The 19,173-nt window shown below is 39.2% G+C and overlaps 1 protein-coding gene across 1 annotated transcript in view; it reads right to left on the reverse strand.

Moving 5' to 3' along the window:
• Nucleotides 1-3,598: 3,598 nt before the first annotated feature.
• LOC139444351 (large ribosomal subunit protein mL49-like) overlaps nucleotides 3,599-19,173 on the reverse strand; it is a 43,606-nt gene continuing 28,031 nt past the window's right edge. The window contains exons 2-4 of the mRNA XM_071225285.1: nucleotides 8,584-8,737; nucleotides 7,951-8,078; nucleotides 3,599-3,791 (exon numbers count right to left, since the gene is read on the reverse strand). Coding sequence (XP_071081386.1) covers nucleotides 3,645-3,791; nucleotides 7,951-8,078; nucleotides 8,584-8,737 — 429 coding nt within the window. The 3' untranslated portion in view covers nucleotides 3,599-3,644. The remainder of the gene's footprint in view (nucleotides 3,792-7,950; nucleotides 8,079-8,583; nucleotides 8,738-19,173) is intronic.

Consider the following 19,173-nt stretch of genomic DNA (forward strand, 5'->3'; position numbering starts at 1 on the left):
AGGCTGATGGCGATAAGGGACTGCAATGGCGACATCGTGACGATGATGTACAGGGTCCCGTGCAGTCAAGGTAGAGAGGGTGGGAATCCCGGCCTCATAGCTCGCGTGGCAAAGCGTACAACCAGGCATAAATTCTGTCATATTGATGTGGAAAACACACAACGGGAAATTGGAGGCATATTGTAAAATAAAAACTGAAAAGTGTATAAGAGAAAACTATTGCATGAAAGTAGTGTAAAGCATATCTTAAAACACACATAAAACATTAGGGAAACCAGAATAATGTCTTACAAAACAAAAATACAAGAATTGAGAACGCAAGACACGAAATCGTGGCCATGTGTCGAATTTAAAATGGCGGATGGAACAACAGTTACGCCCATAATATTACCTTAACGAGAGCCACAAACAAGCGTTATAATTAGTAAAATCTAAATATTTTTTACATTTGTATAATTATCCTGCATTATTCCCCAATGCATTCACGGCTTACCTCACGACAAAAAGAGATACCGCCAAGCGATGGTGCACAGTGAAAGAGAAAAAAATGTTGCCATTTCAAGTCCCGCTTTCTGAAGGACCATTGCCACTGTCACGTGACCTGATGTTACGTCCCTTAAAGTCATATTACCCTTTGTCGCCCGTGCTTGTCAAAAAAGGGTTTCTGGAGCTATAGTTGGGAGGACGGTCTACCTTAGAAGTAGTAATGAAGGATAAGTATGCAAATGTAAACATATATTTAGATTTTACTAAACTTTTTACTTATCGTGCATTACTCGGTAATGTATCTGTATCTCACCGGGCGTAGATACAAAACGATACCAGACAAAATGAGTTCATAAATTGCATCGGGGTTGGTTACCTGCTGGTCCACTACCAGAGGACCAAAACTACGAACGACTTTGACGTCTTCATGAAATGGGTGCAGACTAAAACGTCACTTCAGCAAAACGTCACCGATTTCTCTGGCGAAAACAGCACCGCATTTGGCGAAAATGGCTACTATGTGACGGGAGAAAACTGCACCTCTGTTTTTAAGAACAGTTTATGTTATAGTATATCTGATTTATGTTATTTGTTACATATTATTTGTAGCTGTCTCAGGGGGTTAATTTCTAATGTAAACTTGTTTGAACTTTTCACAATTATTGGAGTTTGTAAGAGACGATGTAAGTTTAATTTCATTTATTTTACTTCAAAGCATATAATGTTTTCACAATAAGTTAGTTGCGCCTCCCAATCAGATTCGGCGAGTAAATTGGAGCAGGGGGCTAAATTCTTTTGTAATGTTTTAACATTTCACTATTATTGGTGTTTGTAAGAGTCGATGTGAGTTCAATTTCATTTATTTTACTTCAAGACATGTTATGTTTTCACAATAAGTTGAGTTGCTTATAGGCTAAGTAGGAATATAATTGGAGTAGAGGATAATTTCTAATGTAAACTTGTTTCAACATTTCACAATTATTGGTGTTTGCAAGCAACCATGTAAGTTTAATTTCATATATTTTACCAAGGTAAAAAAAAATAGGGTGCCGTTTTCGCCAGGCAATAGGTAGCCGTTTTCGCTTGAGGCGAGGTGACGTTTTCGCCAATCGGTGTCGTTTATGCCAGGTGACGTTTTCCTGAGGTGCCATTTTAGCTATAACCCACGAAAATGACGACTTGCAAAGACTGTGTCGGACCTCCAAAAACATCCTTCCACGATTATAGAACAGCTGCTGACTAGAGCAATAGTAGAGACTACAGCCCTGATCTCGTGAGATGGCCAGAATGAGTGCTTCCAACTCCACACTGTTTATGTGCCTAAGAATGTTATGTGCCAGACCAGAGCCCTGAGGCTGTCTGGCTCTGTTAGAGAGCACCCACCCAATCTTCCCGAGGCAAGAGAGTCAACTGAATATAGAAGTCGAACTAGGCTGAAATTCCTGGGCTCGATAGCGCCACCTGTGGCTATTACGAGTTATGTCCCTTCTATGCCTCTTCTATGGACCAATCAAATTCCACCTCTCGTAACATTTGCATTTGCTTCTAACAAAATGGGTGCCCCCAGTCATGACAATCTGATCGATAATCAAGATTTATATTGTGATAAAGCGAGTCTTACATCAAAATATCTGTTGACAACAAGTTGGCCATGCACATGCTTTGCAAATCCTGCAATCGACCGAAATCTGCAGGACAATTTTATGAACTAGATTTAAATTTTGTTTCGTGATTTTGATTGGACAAGGCATACATACACTTGTTAGTCCAGCCAAAAAGTAACTCCATAATACCAGCCTAGTTCCTCAAGTGTGGAAACTGGACTCCTATATTCATTTAACTCACTTGCCTCGGGAAGATGACCCACTCCTGAACGGAGGCATCTACAAACAGATGTAGCTTTTGGGCTAGGCTGAATAAGGAGATGCCTCCTAAGATGTTTGACTCTATCATCCACCAGTTGAGTCCTTAGATCTAGTAGAATGATGGCAACGAGTGGATCTGCCGCCTGATGTTAGCGGTCAGGAACTGTTTTATTGGACACAGTTGTATGTGACACTGCCTGTCAAATCCTGGGCTGAAGTTAGTAGCCCAAGCAACACATGACATTGGTAAAGTGTGAGTTATTGACGCAGGGCAGGTGACAGATGGCATAAGATCTTCAGTGACAGGCGGTAATATGATTGATGTGACGTCACATCTGGTCACATGACAGCAGCAATGGTTCTACAAAAAGCAGGACTTGAGATGGAAACAGCTTTTTCTCTTTCACCCAGGTGGTGTCTCTTTTTGTCATAAGATAAGCAGTAAATGCATAAAGGAGTAATGCAGGATAATTATACAAATTTAAAAATATTTAGATTTTACTAATCATAACATTTTCAGGCACGTTTGTGGCTCTAGTCACGGTAACCATAAAAGGCACAAGCCATAAACACAACACAATATATGTTCATAAGATGTTGAAATAAATATACAAAGGATGCTGGAAACCATAGAGCTTTAATCCACAGAATACATGTCCATCTGTGTAGGCTGACAAAGCAGTAATGTGCTCTTATGTGACATCATCGCTTCCAGGTCACCTGCCAACTGTGTGAGGGTACTGCCATTCAACTAGTTGGAACAACTTTTTCCAGCACCTGGACCTCTTTCTCACAAAAAACAGCAGTAAATGCATAAAGGAGTAATGCAGGATGAGCTTAAAATTTTTTAGTTTCCTGAAACTACCTCACTTAAGAGGTATTTGGTAAACTGGACAAGGAACCACATGCTGCCCCTGTAGCTACAGACCAGCATCCGGCATACGGTGATATAATGAGGTAAGCCCCATACCACTGGATTATGATGACACAATCAACATTCAGTAGGTTGTTACAACAAACATACATGTAGGTTGCTGGGGAACCTCCTTAATCCGAAATCACTGTGGGGGGAATACTGATGAAAAGAGACATTCAGAAATATATTGAGAGCAACATCCCAAAAGGTTATCTGGCAAAAAGTAATACCACTAGGCTGCTCTATGGTCCCAACGGCAGATGTTAGTTGGTAATCAGAGGATAAAACAATCTTTGGAAAAGTCATCACGAACAAAAAACATTACAGTTGATTTTAACACATCATTTTATTCCCTCAAAACCTTGAACACACATTCACTAAAAACCTTTCTCTAACAGAAACGCTGCCACTTCATCTTGAAGAATCCCCTTCACACGGATAAATCTTCCAACCTCATGCACCTGAACTGCAACTTTCTTCCCTGTAACTTTTTCCAGATGCTGTCGAATGTCAGATTCAAAGGCCTGCAAATGAATATGGAGAGTGGCTGTGTGAGAGGCACTTAATGTAGCTCTGAACTTTCAGATAACATGGTATTATGACTGGAGTAATACAAGCTGAAGACATTTTCCATTTGAAGTTCATGACCATAAATATGGTGCTGAGAGACAAAGGATCACAATCACGGTGAATCTGGGATTCCAGCATATGACCACCAGATTCATGCACATGTGAGGGAAACAACTGCACAGCAAATTATGGTTTGATGGTTTGTTAGTTTTTTAAGACTGCACTCAGCAATATTCCAACTGCATGACGGTGGTCTGTAAATAATCAAGTCTGGACCAGACAATCCAGTGGTTGACATCATGAGCATCGATCTATGTAACTGGAATATGATAACATGCATCAACCAAGTTAGCGAGCCTGACCAACCGATCCCATCAGTTGCCTGTCACGGCAAGCATGTGTAGCAGAAGACCTTTTCTAACCAGATTTATGGCATTTAAGAAAAGTAATTCAGTAGTATAGGTAATGGTGGTTCTGCTGCAAATCCACTGGAGCCAGATATATACCCCAATACCTATACTACAGAGGGAATTTTTTATGCAAAAATGATGATGCGATTCAACTATCGTCATGAGACTAAACTAAATTGTAATGAAAATATTCTCTATTATTTTTACTCATACACATACCATGATTTTGAACAAAGTGATATTCAACATTTTTACTAAGTTCTTCGTTCATTTTACTAGGAGACCAGACTATAAACTCTTTTTCGAAATTGGAAAGAAACAATTGATGACCGTATTTGGTTGGTTTGACATCACTGATATAATATATACCTTGTGGTAATTCTCACAACTTGATAATTTTGTCCCGGAGCATAAATGTTTTTGTTGACATTATTATAGACTTATGTAAGAATTCATTTAAATGTCATCCAACAATAGGAAACAATCTATTTTCAATCTCCAACCAGTTCTTTGGTTTTGGCACGGAATAATTGACGCGCTTGTTGTCTCCCGTTCTATGAACTTTTTTTCTCATCCTCGCTAATACCACTGGTCTTACGAGAATTGGAGCAAATCTCCTGCTTCATTGCATTGTATTTGGTTAGTTCTGACAACACTAAACGAAACTCCTCCTTGGATACCTTACAATCAGCCAGTACTGTTAAAATATGATCCTCAATGCTGTTCAACTTTGCTTTGGCAAGTATCCAAATATTATCATGCTTTAATGCTTTCTATTGCAACTTACGAAAAATAATTTTTATCGCTATTCCTGTCAGTCCTGAGACTCCAGCTGCTACTTCCATACCAAGTACGATAGGCGCAGCAATTATAGTTGATAATAAACCAACACCGGCTACACCGAGCCGGCTACATTCTATCCCATTTCAGTTCAGTGGCCTGACCATCCCATCCCTGTAAGTACTGTGGCTTGACCATCCTATCGCCTTTCAGTACAGTGGCCTGACCATCCCATCCCTGTAAGTACTGTGGCTTGACCATCCTATCGCCTGTATGTACAGTGGCTTGACCATCCTATCCCATGTCTGTACAGGGGCTTGACCATCCAATCCCGTCAGTACAACGGCTTGACCATCCTATTCCCTGTCCATACAGTGGCTTGACCATCCTATCATTTGTTAGTACAGTGGCTTGACCATCCTAACACATGTCAGTACAGTGGCTTGACCATCATATCCCCTGTCTGTACAGTGGCTTGACGATCCTATCCCCTGTCCGCACAGTGGCTTGACCATCCAATCCCCTGTCCATACAGTGGCTTGACCATCCTATTCCCTGTCCATACAGTGGCTTGACCATCATATTTGTTAGTACAGTGGCTTGACCATCCTAACACATGTTAGTACAGTGGCTTGACCATCCTATCGCCTGTCCGTACTGTAGCTTGACCATCTTATCCCATGTCAGTACTGTAGCTTGACCATCCTATCACCTGTCAGTACTGTAGCTTGACCATCCTATCACCTGTCAGTACTGTAGCTTGACCATCCTATCCCATGTCAGTACAGTAGCCTGACCATCCTATCACCTGTCAGTACTGTAGCTTGACCATCCTATCACCTGTCAGTACTGTAGCTTGACCATCCTATCACATGTCAGTACTGTAGCTTGACCATCCTATCACCTGTCAGTACTGTAGCTTGACCATCCTATCACATGTCAGTACTGTAGCTTGACCATCCTATCACCTGTCAGTACTGTAGCTTGACCATCCTATCACCTGTCAGTACTGTAGCTTGACCATCCTATCGCCTGTCAGTACAGTAGCTGCACCATCCTATCGCCTGTTAGAACAGTGGCTTGACCATCCTATCACATGTCTGTACAGTTGCCTGGCCATTCTATCACCTGACAGTACTGTAGCTTGACCATCCTATCCCATGTCAGTACAGTGGCTTGACCATCCTATCACATGTCTGTACAGTTGCCTGGCCATTCTATCACCTGTCAGTACAGTGGCTTGACCATCCTATCACCTGTCAGTACTGTGGCTTGACCATCCTATCACCTGTCAGTACAGTAGTCTGACCATCCTATCCCATGTCAGTACAGTGGCTTTACCATCCTATCACCTGTTAGAACAGTGGCTTGACCATCCTATCCCATGTCAGTACAGTGGCTTGACCATCCTATCACCTGTCTGTACAGTTGCCTGGCCATTCTATCACCTGTCAGTACAGTGGCTTGACCATCCTATCCCATGTCAGTACAGTGGCTTGACCATCCTATCACCTGTCTGTACAGTTGCCTGGCCATCCTATCACCTGTCAGTAAAGGGGCTTGACCATCCTATCCCCTTTCAGTACAGTGGCTTGACCATCCTCTCCCATGTCAGTACAGTGGCTTGACCATCCTCTCCCATGTCAGTACAGTGGCTTGACCATTCTTTCCCATGTCAGTACAGTGGCTTGACCATCCTCTCCCATGTCAGTACAGTGGCTTGACCATCCTCTCCCATGTCAGTACAGTGGCTTGACCATCCTCTCCCATGTAAGTACAGTGGCTTGACCATCCTCTCCCATGTCAGTACAGTGGCTTTACCATCCTAACCCCTGTCAGAAGGCTTATACAAGAAGCAGTCCCAACCATATTCCACAGCCCAAAAATAAAAATTCTGTGGTCAATTTTTGTAAAATTCTGCAACCAAATTTTGATTTCTGCACATTTTATGGTTAGTTTTCGTAAATCTCCTGTTTCTGCACCTATTTTTTACGATGAACCTATCCACGGCTAGACTAGCTTATTGAAGTAAATCTTGAGATCACTAGAGTAAACATACAGACATGCACTTTTGGTAAGCAATAATACAAAAGTCAACATCCCTTCAAAACAAAATAAATATCTGTTTACATGTTTAAAACCATCTTTGGACTCACATGTTATTTGAAGAAATTTGAGGCAGAGTTCTGCAGAAAATTAGATATTCTGCAAGAAAGGTACATTTCTGCATCATGTGTGCATCTCTATAAAATATTATGTAACTGCAGTATTGTGGAATACAGCAGGGACTGAACAAGCATGAAGTACTGGGCGCCTGTTCTAACCTGAGAGAGTGACCGAGCATTGTTTTATGCCCCTTTTAGCAATATTCCAACAATATCATAGCAGTGGACAACAGAAATGGGCTTCACATATGGTACCCATGTGCAGAATAAAACCTGGGTCTTCGGTGTGACCAGAGAACACTTTAACCAGTAGGCTACCACACCACCCCTATTCTGACCTGATCCTTGGAGGCATGGCTGAGCTGATTGCATATCACTTATTGTCACAGTGCCCCAACAACACTCATTGCTGATGCTTTCATTCACTGGTTTGCCTGGTTTTACAGACTGCCAAGACAGCTGGAATATTGCTGACAGTGGCATAAACAACCTTCACTAACTGACAAAAATATAAAATATTCATAAGCATGCAAGTTCAGTTGTTTAAAGCTGCACTCAGCAATATTCCAGCTATATCACAGAAAACTGTAAATAATCAAGTCTGGGCCAGAATACCTAGTGATTGATATTGTGAGCAACAACCTGTTGTCATGACACGCAATCAACAAGTCACTGAAACTGAACACCCGACCCATTTGGACACCTCTTACAACCAGCATATGTTGCTGGGGACCTACTGACATACATGTTATACATACCCAGATATCCCCCTCCACCTTCCTGATCATCACCATGTGCCGGGTGCCAGCATTGCTGGTCTGCAGATACAGGGGTAGCATGTGATTCCTGGTCCGCTTCACCAAATACTTCATAAGTGAGGCATTTTCTGGGAAATGAAATATCATCTTTACCTTGTGCCCAAACATGTTTTTGTTGAAATGTTCATGTACTGCTTTAGAAAGAGCTTGACTTGTGACCAATATTTCAACAAAATCTTTAGTGTGTCAACTTTATGTGGAAGTAAGGCCTTCAGTGATGCAGATCAAACTCATATTCAAATCCACTGACATCTACAAGCAAGTGTATGGTTGGAGAGATCATTATTCCAAAACAATTAATATTAAATATAAAATGTTTTTCTTCTATTTCCTGAAGATGGTTTTAGGCTCTGTTCGGTAAACGAAAAAAATTAAATGCATCACCTGATTGGTCAGGATGAATCTGTGATTCAAACCCAAGACCAGCTCACCAAGGCAAGACTAAGGGAGGTAAGGCTAATAGGGGCTGCAACCCTGCACCGTGAACATTTTGAGTTGAACATTTGGCCACTGGGCTATCAGTGCTTGCTACATGGACAGACAACCCTGAACTGATGTTATGCAAGTACCTACCAGCTGGGGGCAACCATCCTGATGGTGTCGGGTAACAATCATGTACTGGTGGTTCAGGGACGGTCTCTCTTGGCAACAATCTCTCTACAAACTTAAATTCCTCTGTAGAAACCTCATAGTCTGGATGGTTCTTTTCTTTGTTAGCCTGGTTATTCTGCAATAACAAAACTAAAATCAACTAAAAACTAGAACATAACAAGAAACATGAACATCACCAGAAACATCATGAACATCACCAGAAACATCATGAACATAACCAGAAACATCATGAACAAGTGAGTGAATGAGTTGGGTTTAACGCCGCTTTTAACAGTATTCCAGTTATATCACGGCGTGTCAGCTAAATGTGGGAGGAAAGCCTGAAGTGATGCAGGTCTCAGACGTTTACCACTTTGGTGAAACCCACAAGCACGGGTATGGTGCTGACAAACCTAGAAACATAATCGGGGCGAACCGGGATTCGAACCCACAATCATAGGTTTCTGGCGTGCCCAAGGGACGAAACTCTGCACAGTGAATCGCAGCGCCTTAGACGACTGGGCCACCCGTGCCCCCACATCATCAACAACATGAACAACAGAAACATGAACATAACAGAAACATCATGAACATCACCAGAAACATCATGAACATCACCAGAAACATCATGAACATCACCAGAAACATCATGAACCTCTCTAGAAATATCATGAACATCTCTAGAAACATGAACATAACCAGAAACATCATGAGCATAACCAGAAACATGAACATAACCAGAAACATCATGAACATCACCAGAAACATCATGAACATCACAAGAAACATGAACATAAACATAACCAGAAACATAACCAGAAACATCATGTACATCACCAGAAACATCATGAACATAACTAGAATCATCATGAACAGACAGAAACATCATAAATGTGATGAACATAACCAGAATCATCATTAACCTGGGTTTTCCTAACTTTAGGCAATACTCAAGCAATATCAAGGTGGGGGGAAACAATACCCATGTGAGGAATCAACCCAGGTCTTCAGCATCATGAAGAAATGCTTTAAGCACTAGGCTCCCCCGCTGCCCCGTAACATCAGAATTTGGCTTACAGTTACACTGATAGAAACTTTCAATATTGATATGTGTTAAAAAATTGTAACCATTGTTATACAGGTACAGAAGCTCATCTTCAGGCTTCAAAACATTCTGTAAAAGTTAAGTGGACCAAAGGCAATGTAAATTGACCATGCCACAATAAAATGTCACTTGCCTGCATTTCATGATTTCTGTATCTCTTGGGCCCCTATCCAACCACCCATGAGTCGCAACTCATAATTTCGAATGAGTTCTGTGTCTTACTATTACTGGACAAGAATTGTCTGTTTATACCATGAATATTTGTTCACATAAAAAAAAATAACGTTCTGAATGCTGCAGTGACAGCACATATTTCAATAAATCTGTTCAATATTAAAGGATTTCTTGTCTCTTCATAACTTAATGCACAGTTTCATTGAAATCAGATCTCAGTTCTCGCTACCACAAAACAAAGATCTGAGGATATTCCATCAGGGGTCATGTCAGGACATCCTTTCACAAACATTGACCGACCAATGAAATGACTTACAAAAAGTTGACATTGGCCAATCAGAAAGCAGCTTTTTCGAGTGTCACGGCAATAGTTTCAAAATGGCAAGTTCCAATTCCAAACTACACTTTGACAAATATCGATTCAAAATTTTAAAAATGAACAAACAAAAATGAATGTAGAACAGATTGTATGGCAGTACACCCCACAGGCTATGGAAAGTCTCTCCCATTTCAAATGTTTATCCCACTGAAACGAGAGATAAACAAAGCTTGTGATGGAATCAGTCATACACCCTGTAACTATCGTTAAGAATACACTGTTAACTATTTTGAGGTTGCATGATAAGAAAACAAAGTCCGCCAGTCACTGTCCTGACCTGATTTGTTTTATTTGTTTGTTTGTTGTTTAACACCACACTTAGCAATATGCCAGCTATATGACGGTGGTCTGTAAATAATGGATTCTGGATTCCCGTAATGGGATGTCCTCAGATCTTTGTTAAGCAGTAGAGTATTTGGCAGTGTACCGATAATTTATTGTTAAACAGTGATTGTAACTGTATTACATTGTGACTGTTGAGATTCAGTAGAAGCTCACTGCACTGTATTTGGACAATGATTAGTTGTCAGGAATGTAGTAGTATTTAATGTAACCAGTGGTGAGGAAGTTATTATATTTAGATATTTAAATTATCTGTAAACTTCAAGAATAGCTGGATGGATGTCAAGCGTTACAGAAACATGTGGAATATTCTGTGAGACACTGGACACTGTGTCAAGTGTTAGCATCTAGTTAGACTATGTAAGTGGAGGAGTGGGCAAGTGCTTGTCTCATCTCACATTTCCTCTGACATTACATCAAGACCAGCTTTCTTGTGAAGGTCACTTTTCTCCCTGGTGTCCAACCTAGGCCTGTCTTGAAAGCTTGACAAATGAACTTTTTTATATCACCACTGCCATCATATTCTGTATTTGATACTGCCATTGAATATTTTACAACCATCCTATAGTGCAGTAGTTTGTAATGACTTGTAAACCTAGTAAATTTTGTAATTCAATTGATGATTGTAAACCATTTGTTGGTTGTTTGTTAGTCTCACACTAAATTCTTTTATGTACAGATTTCTGGGTGAACATATTGTTTCAATTCGGGCATTGACATATAGCAGTAGTGAGAACTAAAACTAAGATTTATTTTTAATGGGATTGTGATGAACTAACTTGCATGATCTATAAATATCACAACGCGATGGACAATGATAATTGTGGTTGCCCTGCCTTTTGATGATTTCAAACTGATGAGGATGTGATATATTAGCACTTTCGTGTCTTAAAACCATACTGATTTACTCGTGGATACAATTATGAGAAATAAATGTGTCAAGTGTTTGGGTATTTGCTTTTGTTATTAGATCACTGTGACCATATGAAGGTATGAACGTCACATGGGACTGGTGGTAGACTGGCATGAGTGAGTAAGTATGGTCTTATTAGTATCTTCCAATTTAACATTTTAAAATATATATAGTGTTTCGGGATATTATAACTTGTGTTCATCTCTCAATTGATTACATAAGTTTGTTTGAGGTGTTTCACATGGGTGTCATGTCTCATTGTTCAGCGGAGATAGCACACAAGACAACTGTGTTCTTAGTTCTTTAAAACTCAACTCAAGTGATCATCCCTCTTTTGCTACGCTGGTATGTGCATATTTCATAACATGTAATACATTCTCCACATCAGACTTGGATATATAAACCGATCTTAGATTAAACAAATACCCCAGACACAAGAGATACCAAATGCGAACCACTGATGGCCATATGTCCTTGACAACCTTAGAGCTGAGGGTGAGTTATTTTGCACAGTCTTTGTCAGGTAATCTGAGTGGTTCTACATCCACTAATTACATCTGTAATAAAGTAGTATAGGTAATGATGGTTCTGGCTCACTTCCACTGGAGCTAGACTTATATACCTATACTGCTACTACAGAGGGAATTTTTTATGTGAAAATGATGATGTGATTCAACAATTGTCATAAGATCGTATTAAAAGAAACATCAATATTAATTAATAATGAATAAAATTTACTATACCCCACGAGGATATTGGAAAGGTATAGGAGCAATACAAAAATTAGCCACCGCGGCTAAGGTATCTAAAGATGTGGCCAAGGATTGGCTAAAGAAACTAGCGATGTGGCAAATATACTTACCAGCACCGCATTATATACCGAGGAAGAAGTTTGATATTTTTACAACGAATGAAGTTCATCAGGCTGACCTCTTGTTTCTTCCCCACGATAAGGTATGACGCAAAACGTATAAATACGCTTTAACCCTAGTGGATGTGGCTAGTCGATACAAAGAGGCTGAGCAATTAACCTCGAAAGATTCAACAGAAGTAGCTAATGCACTGAGTCGTATATATTAACGCGGACCACTAAAATGGCCTAAGCTATTTCAGGTAGATCCTGGTCGCGAGTTTATGGGATCAGTAACTAAACTGTTAACAAAGCACGATGTTGAAATCAGGCACGGTGAAAAAGAGGCCCACCGTAGTCAAGCTATCGTTGACAGATTTTGTTTGTTCAGTATTCAGATTCAGTATGGAATCGAAATGAAATCGGAATGATTGCGATCAACCGAATGGGTGACACGAATATCAGCTGTTGTATCAGCGCTGAATAATGAAGTAACGAGATTAATCGAGAAGAAACCATCCGATGCGATTAAAATGAAATCTGTGACTTCAGAATCTTCAGCACTGAGGAGAGGCAAAGAACAAAAACTTCTGGATAGAGTAAGCGTAAGATATTTATACCAGCCTGGTGAACTCGAAGGAGGCCTACGTCGCGCAACCGATCCGATTTGGTCTCTTAAGACGTATAACATTAGTCGATTGGTTATGAAAGAAGTAGAGCCTATTCTTTATTATCTTAAAGATGGACCGGGCAGGGCATTTGTGCAAGAAGAGTTGCTCATAGTTCCCAACGATACAGTATTACCACCATAACCATAAGTGTAGGTAGTTACACCATCATTATCAATCCATCTCTTTGTATCTAAGGGGGATAATGATGTCTTGTTCATTCTTAATCCATATATCCTGTGATTGTAACTTCTTAAAGAGTTCATCTTGTGTTTGAATGTTCTACCGTTGAATAATGCTTCTTTATACTGTTCGTGTTTGATATGCTTTTTTACCACATACTTCTTAACACCCTTAGCTTTTCTTATCTCTCCATTATCGGACTTCTTTATAGAATACATCTTAGGTCTTAATCCGACATACTCCGCTATAGGGGTCCCAGCACATTCATCCTTCATCTTACCTAATACCTTTTTATTTCCTATGCTGTGCAGTGGATTATCTTTTGGGTAATCGCTCGTATCGTACATATCTATTTTTTCTGCCATATCTTTATACACATCCTCGGTTTGTATTTCCATCAACAAAGAATCTGTGTCGGTATATAACACCTCGCATCTATCGCCGTATTGCTTCTTTAGTTCGTTGTAATATAAGTCATACATAAAGGGTTTTGACAAGTCAAGAATACTCATACCTATGTACACCGATCTGTTGAATTTCATATTACTCTTCTGCATATGCAACGCAACTAAGTCGTTATCGAATATCTTGCTTCTGTTTAAAGCCTGACTGGCTATAAGTTTCCTAAGTCTTTCTTCCTCATTAGATCTGACTAGTTTAACATCAACACGCTTCCTTAGATTCTCCATAGTTTTACCAAATAAGGAGTTATTCATGAGCTTATATAGATTCTTTTCAAAATCGCTGATAGCTATCTTTCTTAAATCTGTGTTCAACCTTGTATAGGGCTCCATCCAAGGGCTTTGATCAAACTTTAGAACTCTGTGTATTTTCTTTAGTTTCATACCTAACGATAGATATAACTGGAGATTTCTGTAGTGAACTATATATTTTGTCTTATCCATCAAATTTGGTACGAGTTTTTCTACATTAGCTAACCTAGAATTACCCATCAAAGAGTGTTGATATTCCGACAACCAATCTTTATTAACCATTAATCTTTAAGGAGCTAGTGGATAACTGTTATGATCTTTATGTAACAAATTTGGATATTCCAAGTCAACTTCTAGTATGTACCCTTTATCGGAATCTGAGGATATATCATACACATCGACCCACTCAAAAACCCCCATCAGTAAATGTTGACTCATAGCCCATCCGTACAAATTGTTGGCGTCAAGATATAATATATGCGTGTCGGTATTACTCGGATCATATCCTTCCACTAATTTATTATTAGCCTTGGAATACCTTTTCGCTACCATCGATATACCACCTCTTAATCCTTTCTCAATGAACAAGTGCATATCGTAATCGGTGAGTAGTTTTAGTTCTACACCGGTCTTCTTCAACAATGCATCCCACGATTGTCCTGGACTAGTACCATGCCGGGTCCAAGCCATATTGTTTTAAACATGTCTCTCTTAATATCTCGAATATATCGGCGAGTAACAGTACATTGGTTATTAAGTACAGATCGTGATAATCACCTAAATTCTTACAACCTAATTTATCCCAGACCGTCAGAGCATGTTCATAATCGGCATCGGTTATTTTAGATTCTGTTAAGCTACTATAGAATGATTCAAGGGGTGGTAATTTAGGTTCGTCGAATCTAGACCAATCATCCATATATTCGTAAGGATGTACACCTTTTCTCAACAACAAGTGATGACACCGATCGGTATATTGATTTGTTACTGCAAAGTCATCAGGATTGTTCGCATTAGCTAGATTGTCCAGGGAAGATAACAGAAACTGTACGGAGTCTATGAATCTAAGTCCATTACTTTGCTTTATTCTTACCCATCCTTGTCCTTATAATGTGTAGTTTTAGCCAACGAGAATGATATGTATTTTTCCATATTATTAGGAATTCACGTTAAACCACCGTCGGTCTTTGAGATAGCTTGCATGATGAGATGTGAATCATATCCTCTATGGTTATGAAAAACAACTGGGATGGGTATTGTTGAGATTTCATTTTTAGTTTCAAGTTACACTCGTTATGCGAGGCTCCCCGATAATTACCTGTGACGTGGCAATGATCTCTTACGGAATCCCCATTCAGAGGTTTATTACAAACATGACAACTAGTCGACTTTTTATAGGCTCTCAACTCATCCCTCGTCATACACATGGGTTTCTTACGCGATACATTTTCCCTGATTATTCTCTCTTCATTTTGCAGATATTCTAGGAACTTTCCCGCTGCATCGGTACCTCTGTAAATCTTGGGCGGGTTTGTTTTCCCATCATACTTTACAGCTATACATCCAAACCCACAAGGAATATGTTCTTGAGTTTTCTATGTAAAACTACATTCAGTATTGTGTTCGGTATTCGAAGTCAACGTAAATTATGCACGGTACTGGCATTTGATTACAATAATGTTCAAATTTTAAAATATTTTTTCCCTCTTTAAGCATATCAATCCTGATAACATTATGTCCAACACCTCTGCAGTCTTCTTTATGCGCTTCTAATAGATCTTGTCTGCTGTACCAATGCAGGCATCTTTCACAGAAATATTTCTTTCCTGCATGTTTTGTTTGATTGCATAATAGTCTGCTTAAACTCTTTATCCATGTATAATGATATTTACCATCTTTTTCGATCAGAAATTAATTGATTCTGGGAATATGTTCCGGAGCGGAGCTTATCCTGTGTACAACAATTCCTTTAGAAGAATGTCCGAAAACATTAATAGCTAAATTATTTTGCTTTTCCGCCTTATCAATTTGTGAGATTGGTGTAGGTTCATCTATACCATCGAGGTTGAGTCCATCGTTTTGGTGATAGCTAGAAGACCTATCCGGATTTTTGTCTACGAGGAACAATGCAGATCTTATCATCATTCTGAAACACTCATCGCCTTTATTTTTTACATTAATTATGGCTTTTTTCTCATTATAATACAGGGGTAAATCGATATAAGATCCACCTTTGAAGGGCATATAATTTGCTATATCTAAATATAAACTATCGATTATATCCACACCCTAACCCCAACCTCTATTAGTCCAGCGTTCTAAAGATTCTTGTATCCTCGGAATTGATGTATCTAATGATGTGCTTATAGTATCGGATAACTTCTTGATTGCTCCGGAAATAAGGTTCGGTATATTCAGTGCTATCGTCTGTGTTACTTTTACTCAATGACATTTTAATTGTCAGCTGGTATTTTATACTATTTAAATCATCTAATTCCTCGTTAAATTTGCCTGATACAATGGGCTTAACATCGTTAACATCCATGTTGGAATTAATATCCATCTTCCAACCTCTTAGATATTTACCAACGCCGGCTGTGGGTACAAATTTTAACTCATCAACAGTGTGTTTATTTTTATCATCGGGTTTATTTTTATCTAGTAAAGCAATCAATTCAGCTTTTCTCATTCGAGTATAACCTCTCAGCCCACTGTTTTTCGCTTGAGCTTTGAGTTCTCTAACACTCTGGGGTTTGTAGTATTCAAAACCGAGTAAATTGATCAATTCAGCTTTTCTCATTCGAGAATATCCATGTAGACCACGTTGTTTTGACAAAGCCTTCAACTCTCTGACAAAAACCATTGTGATTTAATGGTATTTACAAAATAAATCAAATGTCTAAATGGTTATTTTTCATATGTAAATACGTATTCTCCCCAACCTATTCCTCTCATTGATGTAATCTCTCTTCCTGGCGTAAATAATCTGCTTCCTGACCTTATCAGCACCGTGACTCTTATATAAACAGTAACTACCTTTGACCCCAATCCCACATACAGAACAAACGTAATTTTTAAAACCCCGTCTGATGGAATAAGAGTGGGTTCCACAGTAAACACCGACAGATGGCTTCTGACATTGAATCGATTTCCCCATGAGTGTATATTTGCACAGATTCATGGTTATACATCTATCATATCATTTGTCTAAAAGGTAAATCACATCTGCACTGGTGAGTCATAGCTGTCATCGCTATTTATAGATTAGCAGTCAGGGTTATTTATAGATTAGCAGTCAGGGTTATTTATAGATTAGCATAGCATGTTTACAGGTCAAAGTGGTTGATAAGACTCACCCTGACTAGGTCATGTTTATGCGTAGTTATTGTATAACTGAAAATTACAATGACTGATAACCCAAACATCATAAATGCTATCTCTCTGTTTATTTGTTCCTCTGATGGTGTATAAAACTGACTTATTGTTGGTCTCTGTATTGGGTCAAGTTTCTTTCCATAAACAAGGAAGTATTCGTGCATGGCAGATTCAACATCATTAAATGTTTGAATTGAATGTCCTTGTTTACGTAGTTCTTCATTAATATAATCTAATCTTAATATCCTATTTCTGGTCCATTGTGACTGGGCTGGTCCACTGTGACTTTTACCGTCTGTAACTGGAGTAGTCATGCTTTTTATAACATTACATGGGGGCTAACCTCTAATTGAACTTGTTGTTGTGATTGTGTAATAGGGGGTGACGTTTTCTCTTCTCCGGTCTTATAAAACAACCATACCACCGCTATAGCAACAACTCCTAGTGCATAGGGAGTCCAAGTTTTAATCGGACGACTATGTTCAATATTTGAATTATGCATTCTAGCCTTCCTTGCTAACGCACCCTTTTTACCAGTGGCGATTTTCAAAGGATTCTTTGTCACTCTGGCTTGTGATTTCGCAATCGCTGGTATTTCCTCATTCACTTGTTGTCATTGTGTTTCCACAATCTGTTGTGATTGTGCAATCGAGGTTATTTCCTCGTTCACTTGTTGTTGCGTCTCCACAATCTGTGGTGCCTAGCTGTTATTAAAGCGGTGGTCACCGTAGCTAAGAACATTCTGTATCTATGATAAAACTTACAGCTTATAGCGTGTTCGATGAATGGGTCTTTCTCGAGAGATTCATATAAATGCGGGCAATGTTCTGCCGGGATAGGGAGAAACGTACTAGCTACAACTGTGTATAGTTGTAACATAGCCGAACCTATTGTTTTAGTCATGGTAGCTCCCAGTCTAGACTCGTAACACGCGTACAGTTTTATAATTTCTTCGCAGGTCAAGTTATCAATTCTTTCGATGGTATAATTTTCCCCCAAATATTGGGAACATTTTCCACCGGCTACCAAAGCCTTTCTCTATGTTTATCTAAAGATTTATCTGTATGTTCTTCTGCATGTTGATCTGGTTCTTTGAGCATTTGTTCGATGAGTTCATCGCATTCCATAATGTAATACCTAAGGAGATATTTAAGTCTAACATAATAAAATATGGCATATCCAATACAGCCCATAATAATAGACTGTTGCGAAAGAATGGGGATTTCAAACCACATTATTACATAATAACCGCTAATGTTCAATTTATCATAGTTTTGCTATTTTTGCTATATTTTTGCTCAGCAGTTGCTGTTTTAGCTATATTTTTGTTATATTTTTTGCTTAGCAGTTGCTTTTTTTGCTATAACTTTGCTTAGCAGTTGCTATAATTTTGCTACTTTTGTTATAATTTTGCTATTTTTGCTAAGTTATTGCATTAGCAGCTGGTTGATCGGTTTTTAATATGAGTTTACAATGCTTCGTTGAAGCTAACAGTTTTCTGACTTTATCTCGTTCTGGCTTGGTATAAATAACATCATTTTTGCGTAGACATTCCTCAGATGAATCTCGGTCTTTGCAATAGAACAGGGCTACCCATTTGGTCTGCTCTCTAAGATCTTTCAGAACAGAGTTAGTAAAATCTAAATATTGTTTACATTTGTATACTTATCCTGCATTACTCCGTATTGCTTTTACTTCTGTCTTTGACAGAGAGATGAACTGTGTGAGATCCATCTGCTGAAGAAAGTTGTTTCCATCTGTCCAGGAAGCAGCGCCCTCTCCCACACAGTCGGCACGTGACCCAGAAGACATGACGTCATGTCAAAGCACATAACTGCTTTAACATAACATCAGAAACTTTGTGGGAGGT

This window comes from Haliotis cracherodii, unplaced genomic scaffold, assembly GCF_022045235.1.
Source record: "Haliotis cracherodii isolate W230 unplaced genomic scaffold, xgHalCrac1.p SCAF_5, whole genome shotgun sequence".
NCBI lineage: Eukaryota > Metazoa > Mollusca > Gastropoda > Lepetellida > Haliotidae > Haliotis > Haliotis cracherodii.